The following is a 20,691-nucleotide window of genomic DNA, read 5'->3' on the forward strand; positions in this document are numbered from 1 at the left end:
TGACGCACTCCGATACTTTGTGCCTTGCTCAAGATTGCAGCATCTGCAGTTCCTTGTGCGTCTCTTTTCCTCCAGCGCTTTGTGCCTTGCTCAAGATTGCAGCATCTGCAGTTCCTTGTGCGTCTCTTCTCCTCCAGCACGTTGTGCCTTGCTCAAGATTCCAGCACCTGCAGTTCCTTGTGCGTCTCTTCTCCTCCAGCACTTTGTGCCTTGCTCAAGATTGCAGCACCTGCAGTTCCTTGTGCGTCTCTTCTCCTCCAGCACTTTGTGCCTTGCTCAAGATTGCAGCACCCGCGGTTCCTTGTGCATCTCCTCTCCCCCGGCGGGCGCATCGTTGTTTGCAGAAAGGGACTACAAGTCCCGGAGAGCTGCGCGCGGGCCGCCCCCTGACGCGGCTGGAGTGCGCGCGTGCGCAGTGCGGGGCCGGTGGCGCTGTCCTCTCCGCGCGGTGCTGGTCGCGCGCCTGAAGCCGCAGGTTGCGCTCGGCCGCCGCCAACCGCCAACCGCCATCCTCCCCCCCTCCCCCCCTCCCGCCCGCTCACCGCGGACCAGACCACCGTCCTCCATCCGCCGCCGCCATCCTCCATCCCATCACGGCCGCCGCCATCCTCCCTCCTCCTTCCCACCGCGGCCCCGGCCGCCGCCGCATGGCTGACATGGAAGACGAGCTCAAGTGCCCAGTGTGCGGCGCCTTCTACCGCGACCCCATCATCCTGCCGTGCTCGCACAACGTGTGCCTGCCGTGTGCCCGCACTATCCTGGTGCAGACGCCCGAGGCCGAGCCCCCGTCGCCGCAGGGCCGCCCGCCCGCCTCGGCCTCCGCCTCCGACTACGACTACCTGGACTTGGACAAGATGAGCGTGTACAGCGAGGCGGACAGCGGCTACGGCTCCTACACCAGCTTCGCGCCGCCCATCCCCAGCCAGAAGTCGCCCAACGGGGTGAGGGTGTTCCCGCCGGCCCCGGCGCCGCCGCCTCTCCGCCACTCCAGCCTGACCTGCCCACAGTGCCACCGCAGCGCGCTGCTGGAGGAGCGCGGCCTCCGCGGCTTCGCCAGGAACCGCCTGCTGGAGGCCATCATCGGCCGCTACCAGCAGAGCCGCGCCGTGGCCGCCCGCTGCCAGCTGTGCGAGCGCAACCCGCAGGAGGCGGCCGTCATGTGCGAGCAGTGCGACGTCTTCTACTGCGAGCCCTGCCAGAGGCGCTGCCACCCGGCCCGCGGGCCGCTGGCCAAGCACCGGCTCCTGCCACCCGCCCAAGGCCGCGCCGCCGGCAAGCTAGCGCCTCGCAAGCACTCCACTTGCGCCGAGCACGAACTGGAGAATCACAGTATGTACTGTGCCAACTGCAAGATACCCGTCTGCTACCAGTGCCTGGAAGAGGGCAAACACAGCAAGCACGAAGTGAAGGCGCTCGGAGCCATGTGGAAACAGCATAAGGTAGGAGGTGGTGGGGGGATTTTTGTGAGAAGACCCCTTCAATATCCGGAGGGGTGAGTAGTGTTGGAAAGCTGGCTAGCGGCATTCACCAAGGAGAACAAAGGTTAGGAACAAATAAAAAGACCCTTTGCACTTAACAGATGGTTAGAACATGGATAATGGAGCAATTCAATAAATCTAATCCTATTCTCGGTTGGGAATCAGTCCTGTAATTATTATCTCTCAGCTGTTGGTTTTGAACAGAAGCTGGTTGGCTTAGCTTCTCAACTTTGACAGTTGAGCTTAACTGTGGGGAACATACTATTTGATGCCTGACTGCCTGAGACTGCAGTTTAAGTGGGGGCTCGGTTTATCAAAATCGGCTTTGCTTTCTCTGTGACATTTTGAGAACACGGTAAATGAATTAAAATGCATTTCTCTCCCAAACTCGTATCGATGCCTACTGCCCGCATTTTTTGATTAGACACATTGAAGCCGGATAATGACCAAACTGGTCAATCAACTGTAACCTTGCACCTGGAGGATCTATCTACTAGTCGTGGAATGAATTTATTCAATGAACTGTTGTGTGCATAGGCTCAGCTGGTCAGATATTATGTCGAAACTACGCGAATAATTTAGGTCTGGCTGCTGTATTCTCCCTGAAGGCAGGAACTCACTTGGAATCTCTTCACGGAGACACTAACAGGAGAAGAGATTCTCATCGGCTTCCTCGCAGCATTTGCCTTAAGTCTATCGGGGTAAAAAAAAATTCAAAAGTTTCACCCCGTTCAATATAAAGACATAGCCAGTGCCTTTGAAAACAAGCACCGATATGGGACATCAGTCCAATTAGCGCTGATGCTGAGAACTTATAGGATTCATTCTGATCTATCAAAGATGGATAAATGAGTAATAGTAACTGCCCAGCTCAGAAATGCAAATTATTTTCAATATATTGGGTGGATTGTGGTAAGCATCTTATCAATAAATTAAAATCATTGTCCTGCACTTTGAATATCATTTAAGTGATAGGGAGAAAAATCATTAATGAAGTAACTGGACATGTTCTGGGGATGGGGTGATTGGCTTGCAACAACCATACTGTCATCCATTCTTTCTCTCCAGAGATGCTGCCTGGCCCGGTGAGTTACTCCAGTTTTTTGTGTCTATCATCGGTTTGAACCAGCATCTGCAGTTCTTTCCCACACAACCATAACAGTCTTCCTTTGTATGATCCCAATCAGAAGAGCTTTCTCTCAGATCCCCATTAACATCGGTTTAACTAGGGCTCTTTGATGCTAAACTCTGTCAAATGCTGCCTTGATGTTGAGAGCAGTCACTCTCACCGTAGCACTGATATTCTGCTCTTTCATCCATGTTTGGATAATGGCTTTAATGAGATCCCGGGCTGAGTGATCCTGATGAAACCTAAACCGATCACTGGCACTTAGTTGCCACTGACATTCCTGCTGTTGATTGAAATTAGATTGATGGTGCAGTCATTGGTGAGATTGAATTAGTCCTACTTTCTGGATGATTTTCCATTTTTGGGAATTATTATTTTTTGGCATCTGGTGTCATTGGCAATAAATCTAAAGAAGGGTCCCGATTTGAAATGTCCCTCCAGAAATGCTGCTTGACCCGCTGAGTTCCTCCAGCACTTTTATTGCTCAAGAACCCTGCAGTTTCTTGTGTCTTCATTTTAATGCTCCACTGTAAAATCTCCTAAACGTATGGCTACTTTGAAGAAGTTCTCCTCCTCTCACTTACGGGATTTCAGTGACATCTCTTTAACTGCTTCCCCTCTGTGATATCAGCTGCTCTCCTGCTGTTCGGCCATGACGATCAATCTGAAGAAAGGTCCTGAACTGAAACGTCACCTGTCCATTCCCTCCATAGATGCTGCCGTATCCCACTGAGCTTCTCGAACACTTTGTGTTTTAGTCAGCATTTATTGCTAATAGTAAATTGTTCTTGAGAAGGTAATGGTGAGTGCCATCTTGAACTGCTAAACTTCTTCTGCTGCAGTTATTCTCATAATGCTCCTGGAAGAGAGTTTCAGGATTTTGACACAGAGATGGTGATGAAACAGTGGTATATTTCCAAATCAGACTGGTGTCTGGCTTGAAGCAGAATTTTCAGCTTGAAATGCTTCTTTGCACCTGCTACTCTTGTTTTTCTAGATAGTAGAAATTGCAAGATTATCTGGGAGATTATCTCAAAATAGCCTGGACAAATAAATGCGGTGGATTTTTGCAGATGACACACACTACAGCTACTATGTACTGATGGTGGAGGGAATTAATATTTCAGGTGGTTGATAAGGTACAATGGGCTGCTTTGCCTTGGGTGGGGTTGAGTTTATTTTTTTAGATCATTTTGAGAGTTGTTATTTTTGCACTTGTCCAGGCAAGTGAAGAGTATTCCATTGTGCTTCTGATAGCTTTGCAATAATAGAAAATGTTGGGGTGTCAGGGTGTGTCACTTGCAGCCTCTGACCTGCTCATACAGCTACAGAATTTATGCAGCAAGGTTCAATTGAATTTTCTCATCAATTCAGTTGATTGATTGATTCAAGGAAAGATGCAGCATGGAAACAGGCTCTTCAGCCCACAAGTCCACTGCAACCATCGATTAATAATTTGCACTAGTTCTATGTCATCCCACGTTTTGCATCCACTCCCTATGCACCAGGGGCAATTTACAGAGCCGATTAATTTACATACCTACACATCTTTGAGATGTGGGAGGAAACTGGAACACCCAGAGGAAACCCATGTAGTCACAAGGAGAATTTTCAGACTCCACACAGACAGTGCCCAAGGTCAGGATCAAACCCAGGCCTTTTGTGCAGGGAGGCAGTAGCTCCATCAGCTGCGTCACTGTGCTGCCAAAATGTCATTGAATATGAAGGGTAGATAGTGAGACTCCTGTTGGAGATGATCATTGCCCTCCACTCCTGTGGCGTGAATGTTGTTTATGTCTCGCTACATGTGGGTATGAGCTGTTTCAGTTACTGAGGATTTAGGATTGGAATTGAAAATAGCACAATCAATGAACCTCCATACGTCTTCCTTTCATAAAGTCAGCATACTGAAGCCGATGAAGATCATTGGGCCTAGATTACTGACCTTTGCATTCCTTGCAGTGATGTCCTGTAATTGGGCTACTTGAACTTTGATAACCATAGACATCCTCTTATGTATGAATTATAACCCCAACCACTGGAGTATTTCCCCTTTGATGCCCCGTGTTATCAGGACACCTAGATGCCCTTTTCAGTCAAGTGCATCTTCAATGTCAAGGCCAGTCACTCTCGCCTTGCCTCAGGCTGTTTGGTCAAAGGCTGTGATAATAAAGTCTGGAATGGAAAGGTCCTGGTGAAACCTGAGCTGGGCATCAGTGAATTGATTATCAATAACTGAGGGCTGCTTAATAGCATTGTCAATGATAGCACCATCACTTTGCTGATTGAGAACAGACCGTTGGATGTCAATAGCCTGATTGTATTGGCCTGATTATTTTAAATAGGATGTACTTGGGCAATTTTCTCAAATGTAAGGTTGTAACTATGTTGGAACAGCTTAACTTGACTCACAGCTTATTCCAGAGGACATGTCTTCTGTACCACAGCTCAGATGTGATTTGCCCTCTTGGCCTTTGCTGAATCCAGTGATTCCAATTGTTTTTTGATATCACTTTGAGCAAATCAATTTGGCTGGAGAGTGGCTTCTCTGTTCAGGATCCTAGAAAATCTATTCAGCACTTCTGGCAGAATATGCATGTGAATACTTCAGCATTTATTTGGTACTCATATGCTGGGTCCCTCCATTATTGAGGATGTGATTGCTTTTGGAATTTACTCCCATTATGTGTGTAATTGTCCATCACCATTCATGACCAGATGTGGATGACTGCAGTGCTTCAATCTGGCTCTCAGCTGGGAAGATGCTATTGTTGCAGCTCTGCTGAAGTAGCTCGGTTGGAAGCATGAATAGTTCTGGAACTCATCCTTGGCACTGATGCCTGAATGTTGTTGTCCTAGAGTCCCTGCTTTCAAGTGTAGCTTGATGAAATGTGGAACATATTGAATTGGCTGAAAGCTGATGTTTGTGTAGAGGGTCCTAGAGGATGCCAAGATGCTATGATCATTGAAAATCCTTAAATCTTGCCTTTGGCATTCATTCTGTGCTCTGCCATGATTGAGCATGGGGATATTGTCCTAGCCACTTCCTCCCATTACCCATTTGATTAACCACCACCATTCAAGATAGCATACGGAGCTTTGTCTGTCCTGTGGAATTAACTTTCTCTATCATTGACCCATGCTATAGAGGGACAATGCTGCTTTCCCTCTATAGCATGCATGTTGTCCCTTTTCCGGATTACTATCTCATTTCCAGGCAGTCTCTCTTGCTCCTGGCATATTATTGAAGGATTGGCTTGATGGCACTTGTTGAGTGAAGGGTGTGACAGGTTTATAACTTTTCTAAAGTCACGTTCAGCACAAATGTAATGGCCCACAACATGAATGGAGGAAGTTCTCAGAATGAAGATGGAACATTGTATATACACTGTGTGATGGCCATCCTACCAATACAATAGATATATTCACCTGCAACAGATAGATTGGTGCAGACTAAGTCTAAGTACGTTTATCAGTTGCCACAGACCTATCTGATATCTTTAAAAAAAAAAAAAGCTTGACCATTTTATTTTGACCCTACTTCACTATTAAACAGGATTGTGGATAACTCACTTAATGATGTGAAATCCATATCCATCTTAAATATACTCAAGGTCTCTGCCGCACATGCCTCCATGGAGTTCCAAAGACACTCAACACTTTAAAAGAAGAAATTCCTCTTAATCTCAGTCTTACATTGAAGCCACCTTATTCAGAGACCATAGCCTCTGGTTCTGAATTTGCCCACCAAAATGAAACATTCCTTTGCATTCATCCACTCCAACCTCTGAAAAATCTTGCATGTTTGAAAATAGGTACTTAAGGACGCACTCATGTCTTTTAGTGTTACCATGCCAGTCTCAGGATTGAAGCCATCCACCTACAATGTAATGTCTATGCCCTTGCTTCTTTCAAGTGCTGGAGGTACATTGATTCAGCAGCTGAAAGAGGACAGTGTGCCTTGTACAGGTTTCTTCGTGAATGTTTGATCCAATACCATCAGAATTCATTGGTCGTGAGTCCACATTGATAACTTCCTCAGTTTACACCACTGTTCTGCAATCTCTGGCAGACTGGCCCTTGTAGGAGGGCAGGACTAATTCTGGGATTGTTATGAAATGTTGGCTATATATATGAATATGAGGACTGTCAGATCTCCAAACATATCCTTATTATGTTTATAAATACAGGTTTGACATAAATATTAGGCCATTTTAGAAGGTAGTTAAGTGTCTAGAGTTATAGAGCCAGATGGGCTTTTAAAATAATCCGATAGTTTAATAATCTCAAACACTAGCTTTCTGAACAAAAACGAATTTAATGGAACTGAATTTAAATTCCTTAGCTGCTGAGATGGGATTTGGACAAGTATCTCTAGATTATTAATGTTTGGAATGCCAGTATAGTAATGTTCTATTATTTGTTAATTATTCAACTTAACATTTGTAACGCAATGGACAACTAATTGAAAAGCTTTTATTTTTATAAAGACAAAATCTGCTTTTAAAGTTATTTTTGCCAGCCAGCTACATTGTTTCCATGGATAAACCACTGTATCGCTCTGAAGCTAAAGTGGTTATAACCCATAGTTTGGTGTGAAACATTTTTGCTTTAATGCAAAGTAGCAGAACACTGGAAACTACAGAAATCAAAAATATGGGTCATTTATCATTATATAACCTTGGTATAAAAGATTAATTCTCTTATTCTTGACTGACATTTTAAATAAGAGAAATGACGAGAATCAGATGAATGGGCATTTGTATTGTTCTTATTGTACTTTTGGGATAGCACAATGCACTTGACAGCTATTGTATTCTTTTAAAAATGTAGCCACTGTTATCTAGAATGAATACAGCAGACAATTTGCACAGAATGTACATTGAAATATAAAATGTTACAACAAAGAAACCAGCAATTTTGTGCCTGTGTGTACCTTCCACATGACCAAATAGCTCTAATCACAATCCTACAGCATATTCTTATATCTGCTGAATCCCTTTTCCTTCATCCACCATCCAATCTAATCTTGAATGGTGACCTGGTTTCCTCCTCAATCATTAATCCCAAAAGTCAATTTCATGGTTTGTAACTCTGAGGCGCTTCCTCCCACTTTAAGATCTTTTATATTGGATCTAGCCCCTTGTAGATTTCACAAAGCTATAAGAAGCAGCAGGATTTGGCTACTTTATTGAGTTCTGCCGCAGTATTTGTAATCTTTACTTTACCCTGTAATTTGAATATTACCATAAAGACCCAAGCTTTAACTTTTTAGTTTAGTTTATTATTATTATTGTCACGTGAACCGAGGTACAGTGAAAACCTTTTATTGTGTGATAACCGGTCAAAGAAAAGAGTATACATGGTTACAATCAAGCCACCCACAGTGTACAGATAAAGGATAAAGGTGCAACATTTAGTGCAAGATAAAGTCCGATGAAGTCCAATTAAAGATAATTCAAAGGTCTCACACATAACATAACCTGATCCTTAAATCCATAATGTTATTTTTTCTTAACTATAGGCCCAACTATCTCAAGCATTAGGTGGTGTTTCTGACAAAGCAAAGGAAGCCAAAGAATTTTTGGTGCATTTGAAAAACATGGTACAACTAATTCAGGTAAGACATTTATGAGATGCATTGGCATTATCTGTGGAGTTGCTTTGTGATATTACAGTTTTAAGTAAGGAAGTAGTTAAAACATTTGTCTTGGATTGCTCATTTTCCATAGCTGGAAACTGATGCTTATTGTTTTTGCAAGATGTTGCAAATCAGAAATTTGGGTTATTGGGGTGGATTACAAATAATTGTCCCACGTTATTGACTTGAAGTTACATTGGCATGTTCCATTCTGTTGCCATTAGTTTGTAATTAGTTTGTAATTTCTGATCCTTATATCTAGGTTTCAATATTGAAAATTTCAATTAACATCTACCTACTTTTTTGATTTCTCCATTCTTCGCTTCCATTTTTCTTTACTTCCTATATCAGATGCCTGATCTCAGAGCTTTATTTCCATTTGTAATTTGAAGAATCTAGCTCTCTCTGCCTTAAAAACATCCATTGACTTGGCCTCCACAGCCTTCTGTGGCAAAGAATTCCTCGCCACCCTGACTAAAGAAATTCTTCCCCATCTCCTTCCTAAAGGAGCGTCCTTTAATTCCGAGGCTATGATCTCTGATCCTAGACTCTCCCACTAGTGGAAACAATCAGCTTTTAGCTTGCCAGTATTTTTTTTTTAATTGTTCTTTCTTTTCTGAACATATCTGTATCATGACCTAAGCATAGAATCGTAGAAATCTTTGCCATAGAAGGAGTTAATTCCATAAGACAAGAAAAAAATGTGACTATTTTGTTTAATCCACAGTAGCCTCGTACGTTATGATTCTTCAAGTGCTCTTGCAGGTGCTTTTTGTGAGAGCTTCTGCCTACACCACTCTTTTCTCTAACTTGTGGAGTGAAAAAAATGATCTGTAATACTTTTACAAAATAACTTGAAACTACAGTCCTTAGTTATTGTCCTTTGTGCTAAGGGAAATATGTCCTTCCTGTTCACATTGTAGATCTCTCATAATCTTATGTGTGGGAAGGAACTGCAGATGCTAGTCTGCACCGAAGATAGACATAAAATGCTGGAGTTACTTAGCAGGTCACACAGCGTCTCTGGAGAAAAGGAATAGGTGACATTTTGGCTCAAGACCCTTCATCAGACTGAACTACAGAACTCCTGGCTGAGAGAGAAGGAGAATCTCCTCAAAGTCGGCATACTTTGTGGAGATGTTGCAGTGGAGCGAACAAAATGTGTTGGAAGGAACTGCAACTGCTGGTCTACACCGAAGATAGACACAAAATACTGGAGTAACTCAGCGGGTCAGGCAGTATCTTTGGATGCAATCTGATGAAAGGTCTCGACCCAAAACGTCATCTATTCTTTTCTCCAATGATGCTGCCTGTCCTGCAGAGTTACTCCAGAATGTTGTGTCTATCTCATAACCCTAACCCTAACCCTAACCCTAACCCTAACCCTAACCCTAACCCTAACCCTAACCCTAACCCTAACACTAACACTAACACTAACACTAACCCTAATGCTCCTCATAAAATCTACAAAATACACTGCAGTTAAGCTTAGGCTGTTCCTGACAGCAACTGACAAACCCGTGACCAACAAGAAAGGCAAGGGCGATCGGTGCATGGGAACACCATTACCTACAGGTTCTCCTCAAGTTGCATTCCATCATGATATGGAAACACTACTGATTCTTCATCATTCTCGAGTTGAAATCCTGGAACTCCCCAACAATTCTCCGGAAGCAAAATCACCAGAAGAACTCCCATGTTCGGGCAGTTAGGGTGGGGAATATATGCTGGCCTTGCTACCAATACCCAAATCCACAAAAATGAATTAAATTAAATTAAAATCTCCCATCAGTCATAGTTATGTAGTCGCAAACCAGGTGAAGCAGGCCCTTTGGCCCACCAAGCCTGCATTGACCATCAAACACCCATTTATACCAATCTTGTTTTATTTTTCCTACATTCCCAGAAATACTAGGGGACCATGGATCTAGCGTGTTGGAGGAACTGAAGGAAATTCACATTAGTCAGGAAATGGTGTTGGGTAAACTGTTGGGACTGAGGGCAGCTAAATCCCCAGGGCCAGATGGTCTGCATCCCAGAGTACTTAAGGAATTGGCCCTAGAAATCGTGGATGCATTGGTGACCATTCTATAGACTCTGGATCAGTTCCTGTGGACTGGAGGGTAGCTAATGTGACCCCACTTTTTAAGAAAGGAGGGAGAGAGCCTGACATCAGTAGTGTGGAAGAGGCTTGAGTCGATTAATAAAGATGTCATAGCAGCACATTTAGAAAGCAGTGACAGGATCGGTCAAAGTCAGCATGAATTTATGAAGGGGAAATCATGCTTGACTAATTTTCTGGAATTTTTTGAGGATGTAACAAGTAGAATGGATAAGGGAGAACCAGTGGATGTGGTATCTGGACTTTCAAAAAACATTTGACAAGGTCCCACACAAGAGATTAATGTGCAAAATTAGAGCACATAATATTGGGGGTAGGATATTGATATGGATAGAGAACTGGTGGGCAGACAGGAAGCAAAGAGTAGAAATTAACGGGCCCTTTTCAGAATGGCAGGCAGTGACTAATGGGATGCTGCAAGGCTCGTTGCTGGGACCCCAGTTGCAATCTATATAAACGATTTAGACGAAGGAATTAAATGTAACATCTCCAAGTTTGCGGATGACACAAAACTGGGTGGCAGTGTGAGCTGCGAGGAGGCTGCAGGGTGACTTGGATAGGTCGGTGAGTGGGCAGATGCAGTATAATGTGGATAAATGTGAGGTTATCCACTTTGATGGCAAGAACAAGAAGGCAGATTATTATCTGAATGGTGTAAGAAGGAACTGCAGATGCTGGTTTAAACCAAAGATAGACACAAAAATCTGGAGTAACTCAGCGAGACAGGCAGCATCTCTGGAGAAAAGGAATGGATGATGTTTCGGGACGAGACTCTTCTGAATGGTATCAGGTTAGGAAAAGGGGAGGTGCAGAGACCTGGGTGACCTTGTACATCAGTCACTGAAAGTAAGCATGTAGGTACAGCAGGCAGTGAAGAAAGTGAATGGCATGTTGGCTTTCATAGCGAGATGATTTGAGTATAGGAGCAGGGAGGTCCTACTGCTGTTGTACAGGGCACTGGAGATTCCGCACCTGGAGTATTATGTGCAGTTTTGGTCTCCTAGTTTGAGGAACGACATTCTTGCTATTGAGGGAGTGCAGCATAGGTTCACCAGGTTAATTCCCAGAATGGCTGACATATGATGAAAGAATGGACCGACTGGACTTGTATTTACTGGAATTTAGAAGGATGAGAGGAGATCTTATAGAAACATAAAATTCTTAAGGGATTGGACAGGCTAAATGTACGAAAAATGTTCCCGATGTTGGGGGAATCCAGAACCAGGGGTCACAGTTTAAGAATAAGGGGTGGGCCATTTAGGACTGAGATGAGGAGAATCCTTTTCACCCAGAGAGTTGTGAATCTGTGGAATTCTCTGCCGCAGAAGGCATTGGAGGCCAATTCACTGGATGTTTTCAAGAGAGAGTTGGATAAAGCTCTTAGGACTAATGGAATCAAGGGATATGGGGAGAAAGCAGGAACGGGGTACATCTTTTGGCTGATCAGCCATGATCATATTAAATGACAGTGCTGGTTGAAGGGCTGAATGGCCTGCTCCTGCACCTATTTTCTATGTTTCTATGAACTCCTTCCAGATTCTATTACTCACCCACACAGGCAATAGACAGTGCCCATTTAATTTACCGTTCTGTATGTCTTTGAGAAGTAGGAGGAAACAGGAGAACCAGAACTCCAGTCTGAAGAAGGGCCTCGACCCGAAACGTCTCCCATTCCTACTCTCCAGAGATGCTGCCGGCCCCACTGAGTTACTCCAGCTTTTTGTGTCTATCTCCAGCTCTGGAAATATCCTTATGAATTTTCTCTATATCCTCCCCAGTGTTGTCACATTACTTCCTGTGATGTGAGGGCTGAACTTGTTTATATTACTCTGTAATTTCTGCGATCTTTTATATAGTTCTAGCATCAGCTCCCCGCTTTTTTATTCTCCTGTTGTATTGTCTCTTCTATTGTCCTGTTTTCTTCAAGGCTTTATAAACATGCATTCCAAGAACCTTCCATTCTTTGGCACTTATTAGGATCATACCATTAGCACATATTTCCTTGTCTTGTTTGCTCTTCCAAAATTCATTACCTTATATTTCTCCCAATTACATTCCATTTGCCATTTTTTGTGTCTCAGCTGTCCACTGATATCTTCCTGCTGCCTGAAGGTTTCTTGCTGACAGTTATCCCTATGGCCAATTTTCATATCATTGGCAAATTCATAATTATGATCTTTAATTTAAGTCTATGCATTCTGTGCGAAGCAGGGAGTCTTCATTGAGATCTATAGACACTCCACTCACCAAAATTCTCTTCAAACAACATCCCAGGCTTTCTTTCACAGAGCCAGCTTTATCCTGGGCTTTTTACTTCAGCAATCTGTCACGTGTGTCACATGCCTTGTTCAATGTCATGTACTATATATCAAATTCACTACCCACATCAACATTTCTCACAAAGATAAATTAAGTTAGTCAGATGCAACCTTCTCATAATGAATCCACTCTGACTATCCTGGATTAAATTGTGCCTCTAGATCATAACATGCCATCCCTCCAGACGTTTTTATTCCCAATAATTTGGCTACTACTACTGATATTAGGATGATCAGCCTGTGGTTATTTGGTCTATGCCTGTCTCCCTTTTTAAACAATTATATCACATCAGTTATCTGCTGACCCTGGTCAGCACCAGTTGTCCAAAGAATATAGGACAATGATTGGAGAATATTTCCTCTCTTGGTCTTTTTTTATGAACAGGGATACATTTCACCCAAGCCTGGCATATGGAAATGGACAACATCATTCTTTGAATTGCAGCATTTGATATTTAATGATCTTTTGGAAATATTTGCTCATCCTAGTTTAAATTTGATTTCTTACATAAATGTTGCATAGTTTAAGAAATGTTCAAAAATATTGTCATAGTAAAATTTTTGTCTTTAATTGAGCTGTTTGCAACAATAGCATACTTTTCAGTATTATGAAAATTAATGCAGTGGCATTTATTTAATATGCTATTTCTTATCCTCAGAAGTTTGAATTATTCTTTTTGCAGGAGAATGGTGTGGAATTTGAAGCTTGTCTTGTGGCACAATGTGATGCACTTGTTGATGCCTTAAATCGTCAAAAAGCAAAATTGCTTACGAGAGTCACCAAGGAGCGTGAGTTTAAATTAAAGGTAGGTTCTGGTTAAAAATATAATTTGATATGTTTCCCTATCTGTTTAAGAGTTGTGGTCTTCAGTGGCAAGGCCAGTATTAATTGCCCAAACCTAGTTGTTCATGGGAATATTGTAGTGAGCTGTCTTCATGAAATATTATGTTCCATGTTCTTTCCTTGGTACCGTTTAAAAGGATTTAGCTTCTTCATCCAGTGATGTTGAAAGAACAGCGACATATTTTCGAGTTAGATGATATGAGACATTCAGAAGACCTTAATGTGTAGGAAAAAACTGGCAGATGCTGGTTTAAATCGAAGGTAAACACAAAATGCTGGAGTAACTCAGCGGGACAGGCAGCATCTCTGGAGAAAAGGTTTTCCTTCTCTGCAGAGATGCTACCTGTGCCGCTGAGTTATTCCAGCATTTTGTGTCTACATTCAGAAGAACTTGCTGTTCTCTTGGGCCTCCTGCTTTTGACCTTCTAGGTGGTAGAATTCATATGGTGGTTATGGCACAACTACAGAAAATGTTAGTCAGGCTGTAGCTGCAGTACCTGGGTATGTTACAAAACTTACCTTCAGCGGCGCTGCAGTTCTGCCGCTGCCCGTGTGCGAGACTTTGGCGCCTTTGAGAGGGGGGCGGGTTTAAAACGCGATTTTCTTTAGGCTGTTGAAATCGATATTGTTCAGCCTGCTTAGTTGCTGACGAAAAATCGCTGCAAGGTTCGTTCGCTGCAGGTATTTTTAAACTAAATTGGGTTATTTAATTGTTATAGTAGTTTAAAAATCACCCTCTAAAGCCGTGAACCCCGACAACGGGACGGATCTCATGTAGGGGACAAGGAAAGGTAGGTTGTTTATTTTTACATTAAAAAGGGCTTCTTAAGATCCCTTTATACAAAATGTTATGTTGCGAGTAGCTGACTTGGGGGCCCATTCAATCCCGCAGTGTCTTTCATGCCGACATGGGGTGCAAATTCACCGCAATGGCAGCGTTCTAAACCAGCGCGATCCACAGAATCCCACTGGCAAGCTGATTTAAATGGCCATTAATTTACACCAATTGAAGACTAAATCCCTTCCATTTGGCCTATAAATTAATGTCAATGAGATTTAAAAATCATGTTTTATTGTGAATTCCTGTGTGAATGTTCTTTGGACACTTAGGCGATTTTAAAATGTTAATCTTTCCTTAAGAAATGGATAGATGTTTAGATCTAGTAATTGAATTTTGGAATTAGCTATAATTGGGTAACTAACTAATTATATGCTTTAATTTCAGGTCATCCAAGTAAGATTGTTTAATATTTGTTTCAGAATGCTTCAATCTATAATAACTGAAAATGTATTTCAGTTCTCTTAATTTTTAAGAAAGTTATGGGCTTTAGACTGTCCTCGATCACAGCTTTTGAGTTAAATCAATGGAAAATCAATAGGGAACAAGATGCTAATTTCCGAGTATGAAAATGGCCATAACTATTTTAATACTGAAGATATGAAAGTGAATTAGGTATCAAATTAAACTTCTTTTTATGCTTTATCTGATGGGATAAATTGCAGACTTGATTTTTTAAATCTCAAAATTTTGTAACATTGCTACAGTACTATGTGCATTGTCACACCATAGGAAGAATATGATTACACTGGAGAGGGTACAAAAAAGATTCACCATGTTGTTGCTAGGATGGGGCATTTCACGTAAGATGAAATTAGATAAGGTGGGCTTGTTCTCCTTTGAGCAGAGAGGGATCTGATAAAAGTATACGAAATTGTGGGGATTAGATAGTGAGAACATTTTCTCCGTAGTAGAGATATTTAATACCAAGGGCAAAGGTTTACGGTGAGAGGGAGCGATTTTGGGAAGAAAATTTATAATTCTCTTTCAGCAAAAACATATCTTTTAAATTGACCAGGTACTTAATGAACCAAAAACATTAATGTGTTTGGTTCATTAAGTACCTGGTCAATTGGCCAATGATGACTGCCATCCTTGCATAACTACTCCCTCCCTCTCCCCTCCCCACCAGCATTTTGATTTCGGGGAACTTGAAAAATGTTATGGAGAGATGGTTAGACTCCCAATTTGGGTGTGCTCATGTCCTTGCATTTATAGTGTCATGATGGTACAACAGATATTCAACCCCTCTTGTCAGAGATGGCTCTTTGAGTATCCATCAGAGCCACTTCATGCTCTTTCCTTTTTTCTTTTAGTGATTATTCTCTTTTAAACATCTATCAATTTATCTTTTAAAAGGTGTAATTTAAAAAAAACTCTTCCAATCCTCCTTTGGTTCTTTTGCCAATTATTTATGTCCAAAAAACGGTTCCGATCCGAAACGTCACCTTTCTCCAGAGTTACTCTACCCGCTGAGTTACTCTAGCACTTTGTGTCTATCTTCGGTATAAACCAGCATCTGCAGTTCATTCCGACACATTTATCCAAGTTGTTCATCTTAAATAAAATGTTGGACGTCTGTGAGAAGGAAAGTAGTGTTAACTTTCCTTGTTGGTGAACTTTCATCAGAACTGGGAATAGAGATAACACACATTACAAAATGCAGAGCAAAGGGGAGAGCAGGAGAAGACAAAAGAAAGATCCAAGATTAAATGAGAAAAGGGATGATTGGTGTAAATAAAGGAAGGTGGTATAGGACAAATAAAGGAGCTGGGTATTGGTGAAAGTAAAATGAAGTCTGCAGTAAATGTTTGAATTGTGCATCTAGCAGTGTTTGCAAGTTAAATATTTGAGTATTAGATTGGTTAAAAAAACTATATTTAGAAACCATTTAAAATAAAAGCATGATGTGCAAATGTCTTGCTTCATTTTCATACAATTATGTTTTGAATCAGATTATATCCCTGCTTTGCAGGTTGTTCGGGACCAGATAAGCCACTGCACGCTAAAACTACGTCAGACAACTGGTCTCATAGAATACTGCCTGGAAGTATTAAAAGACAATGACACCAGTGGATTCCTGCAGGTATGCCGTGTACTCCTCTCAACAGCAATAACCATGGTGGTGCTGGCCTAACAGCAAATTAGCAAAATATTGCAGATATTGTATATCTGAAATAAAATATAAAGCATACATGAAATACAGCACAGATCAGAGGATATCTATGGAGAAAGGAACAGTTAATGTTTTGGGTCAATGTTCTCCACATATGCTGCCTGGCCTGCTGAGTATATTCGGCATTTTCTGAGATTTACTGAAATGCTACCTGAGGGATGGGGAGTGGGGGTGGGGGGGGGCAGGGATGAAAGCAAGAGAGGAGGAGGTGCGGCACAGTGGCAGGTAATAGATGAATACAGGCGGGGGGAGGCGGAGATGAAAAAGATAGGAATGAGACAAAAGGATTGAAGAGTTGCGAATTGTGAAGCCAGAGGAAGGAATGTAGGCGGAAGGAGAAGGGGGGTGGGAGATGTGAGTCTAGATGGGGAACTTAGTAGTTGTGCTGCATTGGTACGATGAGCCAAATTCAACTGGATGTTTAGAAGCAAATTGTTCTTCAATTGTAATCTAAATTGCTCCATATTGTACCTGTTTAAACGGTGAGCATTTCATTGAAGCAACTTTGGATCGGAAAGATTGACTACTAAAATTGAAATAAACAAAATGCCTTGTTGCAGATTTCCGATGCATTAATCAAGCGTGTGCATGTGTCCCAGGAGCAGTGGGTTAAAGGAGCTTTAGAACCCAAAATAAATCCAGAATTTGATCTGACGCTCGATAACAGCCCATTATTGCAGACAATTCACCAGCTGGATTTTATTCAGATGAAAAGTAAGTAATAGAAAGTAAGCAATGATATACTAGTATACTGGATTAATTTCTGCAAAAGGTATCTTTTGATTTGCATTTTTTAAATATTGTGATCATTTTGCATCATATAACAATTTGCAACAGTTTCCCTGTGTGGTATTAGGGAAAGTACGTTAGCATGGACTAAAGATTAGTTATCAAAGAAGACAGCAAAATGAAATCCATGAGTCTTTCTTTTCCAGGCTCGGATATCAATGGAATGCCCCAAGAATTGGTCCTTGGTCCCCAATTATTTATGATTTATATTAATGACCTGGAGGAGGGGCAGAATGTAAGGAGTTCAATTTTGCCAATTATATGAAAATAGGCGAAAACACATTGTGATTACGATATGAGGACTTGGCATCAGATTATGGATAGGTTGAGTGAAGGTGTAAAAACCTGGCAAACGGAGCTTAATGTGGAAAGATATGAGCTTTACACTTTGGTAAGAGGAATCTAAATGTAGACTATTATCTAAATGGCAAAAGATTACCGGGGTGGGGGAGCGGGGGGCAAAGAATAGGGTGGTGTATCTGTTCTTGTTCAAAATATTAGCAGACGGTGAAAGTGAATGGCATGTTGAACTTTCTACAAAAGGGTAGGAGTTTTAAAATAGGGAGCTGCTGAGACTATAACTGGAGTATCGCGCGCAAATTTAGAAGCCTCTTATTTCAGAAGGGATACACTGGTATTGGAGGCAGCTCGATAGAGATTTGCCAATTTAATTCCTGGAATGAGTCGATTGTCCCATCATTTCTTCTGCACTTGTATAGGGCTCTGGTAAGACCACATCTGGAGTATTGCGTACAGTTTTGGTCTCCTAATTTGAGGAAGAACATCCTTGTGATTGTTTGCGACTGTTTACCATATATATTAATGATTTGAAAAAGGGAATTATGAGCAACACTAGCAAGTTTGCGGATGACACAAAGCTGGGTAGCAGTGGGAACTGTGAAGAGGATGTTAGGAGGTTGCAGAGTGACCTGGACAGGTTGAGTGAGTGGGCAGATGCGTGGCAGATGCAGTATAATATAGATAAATGTGAGGTTATCCACTTTGGCGGCAAAAACAAGGGAGCAGATTATTATCTCAATGGGGTTAGGTTAGGTAAGGGGGAGGTGCATGGAGACCTGGGCGTCCTTGTACACTGGTCACTGAAAGTTGGCTTACAGGTACAGCAGGCAGTGAAGAAAGCTAATGGAATGTTGGCTTTTATAACAAGAGGATTTCAGTATAGGAGTAAAGAGGTTCTTCTGCAGTTGTACGGCTAGTATAAAGTTGTATAAAGACTAGGCTTGTATTCACTGGAGTTTAGACGGATGAGGGGGGATCTTATAGAAACATATACAATTATAAAAGGACTGGACAAGCTAGATGCAGGAAAAATGTTCCCAATGTGGGGCGAATCCAGAACCAGAGTCTTAGAATAAACGGGAGGCCATTTAAAACTGAGATGAGAAAAACTTTTCACCCAGAGAGTTGTGAATTTATAGAATTCCCTGCCACAGAGGGCAGTGGAGGCCAAGTCACTGGATGGATTTAAGAGAGAATTAGATAGAGCTCTAGGGGCTAGTGGAGTCTAGGGATATGGGGAGAAGGCAGGCACAGGTTATTGATAGGGGACGATCAGCCATGATCACAATGAATGGCGGTCATTGTGCTGGCTCGAAGGGCCGAATGGTCTCCTCCTGCACCTATTTTCTATGTTTCTATGAGCGGCTGAAGAAATTAGATCTATATTCTTTGAAGTTTAGAAGAAAAAGGAATGATCTTATAGAAATATATGGGGCACAACAGATGTTTCCACCAGTGAGAGAGGCTCAATTGTGGGAATATAGTTACAAACGATATTCCCACAATTTACTCATACTCATTTAAAATTCTTCATGCATGGGGAAGCCAATTTTCGGAATAGTAGTTATTGCAAAAGCAAAATTGAGATTTTGTGATTGTTATATTTTATGCGTGGCGTGATAAAGATAACGAGCAGGCACGCTTAGAATGTGAAGAGCAAGGAATGCTGATGAGACTGCATTAGATTCATTGTCTGAGACCAATCAATAGCATTATTCCTCTTCCATTTGTTTCAACCTTGTTTTAACCTAATTTTCTTGTGGGCTTGTGGGTATTTCTGAGAGGGGTGGAGGTACAGTCCGATCATGAATCGAGTGTTTAATTGTCATAAATACTGGCAACTGAACAATGAAATTCTGACTAGCTGTAGCCACTGTGCTCTGGTGTTAGAATGAAAGAATGTTAAGCCTAGTTGATGGGTGCCCATCATGTGAGATGCTTTGTCTTAAATTGTGTTGAGCTTCTTGAAAGTTGCTCTCATCTAGTCAAGTGGAGAGTACTCTCTCACACTTATGCCTTGAAAATGGTGGAAAGGCCTCAGGATATCAGGAGTGAGTCACTTATTGCAGGATACTCGAATTCTGATCTGGTGTTGTAGTCACAGTATTTATGTGGCTGGTCCAGTTGAGATTCTCTTTCATGGTAATCCCCAAGATATTGATGGTGGAGGACTTGACGACCTCTTGACGTAAGTCAAGGATGTCAAGGGTCCATGGTTAGACTTTATTTTGATTAAGATAGTCATTGCCCTCTTGAATACAGACGCGACTCGCTACAGTATTTATGCAGATTTTATGCAATGCAGACGTTACTTGCTACATGCTTGAATGTTGTCTAGGTCTGGCTGCACAAGGGCTGAAGAATTATGGATAGGACAGAATATTCTTCAAACATCAACAATCATTCCAACAGAAAGAAGTTCATTGATGGGGAGGCCTAGGTCACTGCCCTGAAGAACTCCTGAAGTGATCTGATCTGGGATGATTTTTACCACAATTGCCTTTTTCATTTAGAAATAAAAGTAGCCTTGTGATTATGTGAGACCTTGAAAGATTGTTTTTCAAATGAATGCCAATATGCTTGAATCTGAGTATAAATTATTTTCAACACTAAAGCCCTTCATTCCATTTCAAATCATGTTTTAGCAATCTATATGCGAAATGGGAAACAGATTCTAGGCTTGTTAATCCCTTTGTGCAAAGACAGAGTTAGACTGAGATGTGCTTAGTTCCTTCTGCAGTGCCACCGGTGCCAATTCTACAACTGGAGAAATGCTGCACCCATAACAACAATGCCACACTTGCATGGAAGGCACCTCCACTCAACCAGACTCAGATCGAAGGCTATATCCTAGAACTTGATGATGGAAATGGGGGACAATTTCAAGTAAGTATTTACTTTCCATGTTGTCAAGATGCATTTGTAGATAAAATGAAAAAAATAATTTTATGTATTTCTATAGATGTTGAATTTCTAAGATGCATTATTTTCTAAAGTTAGCAAAATAATCCAAATGTTTTTTCAAGAAACCACAAAAAGGTTATTCTTTCTCATTC

At 41.9% G+C, this 20,691-nt stretch overlaps 1 protein-coding gene across 2 annotated transcripts in view; it reads left to right on the forward strand.

Moving 5' to 3' along the window:
* Positions 1-537: 537 nt before the first annotated feature.
* trim67 (tripartite motif containing 67) overlaps positions 538-20,691 on the forward strand; it is a 28,451-nt gene continuing 8,297 nt past the window's right edge. The window contains exons 1-6 of one of the 2 annotated variants that reach the window (XM_033021816.1): positions 538-1,439; positions 8,132-8,227; positions 13,372-13,494; positions 16,346-16,456; positions 17,107-17,260; positions 20,364-20,521. In XM_033021816.1, the coding sequence (XP_032877707.1) occupies positions 648-1,439; positions 8,132-8,227; positions 13,372-13,494; positions 16,346-16,456; positions 17,107-17,260; positions 20,364-20,521 (1,434 nt within the window). In that variant the 5' untranslated portion in view covers positions 538-647. The remainder of the gene's footprint in view (positions 1,440-8,131; positions 8,228-13,371; positions 13,495-16,345; positions 16,457-17,106; positions 17,261-20,363; positions 20,522-20,691) is intronic. The other variant, XM_033021817.1, reaches the window with a different exon arrangement.

The sequence above is a fragment of the Amblyraja radiata genome, chromosome 5, assembly GCF_010909765.2.
Source record: "Amblyraja radiata isolate CabotCenter1 chromosome 5, sAmbRad1.1.pri, whole genome shotgun sequence".
Classification (NCBI taxonomy): Eukaryota; Metazoa; Chordata; class Chondrichthyes; order Rajiformes; family Rajidae; genus Amblyraja; species Amblyraja radiata.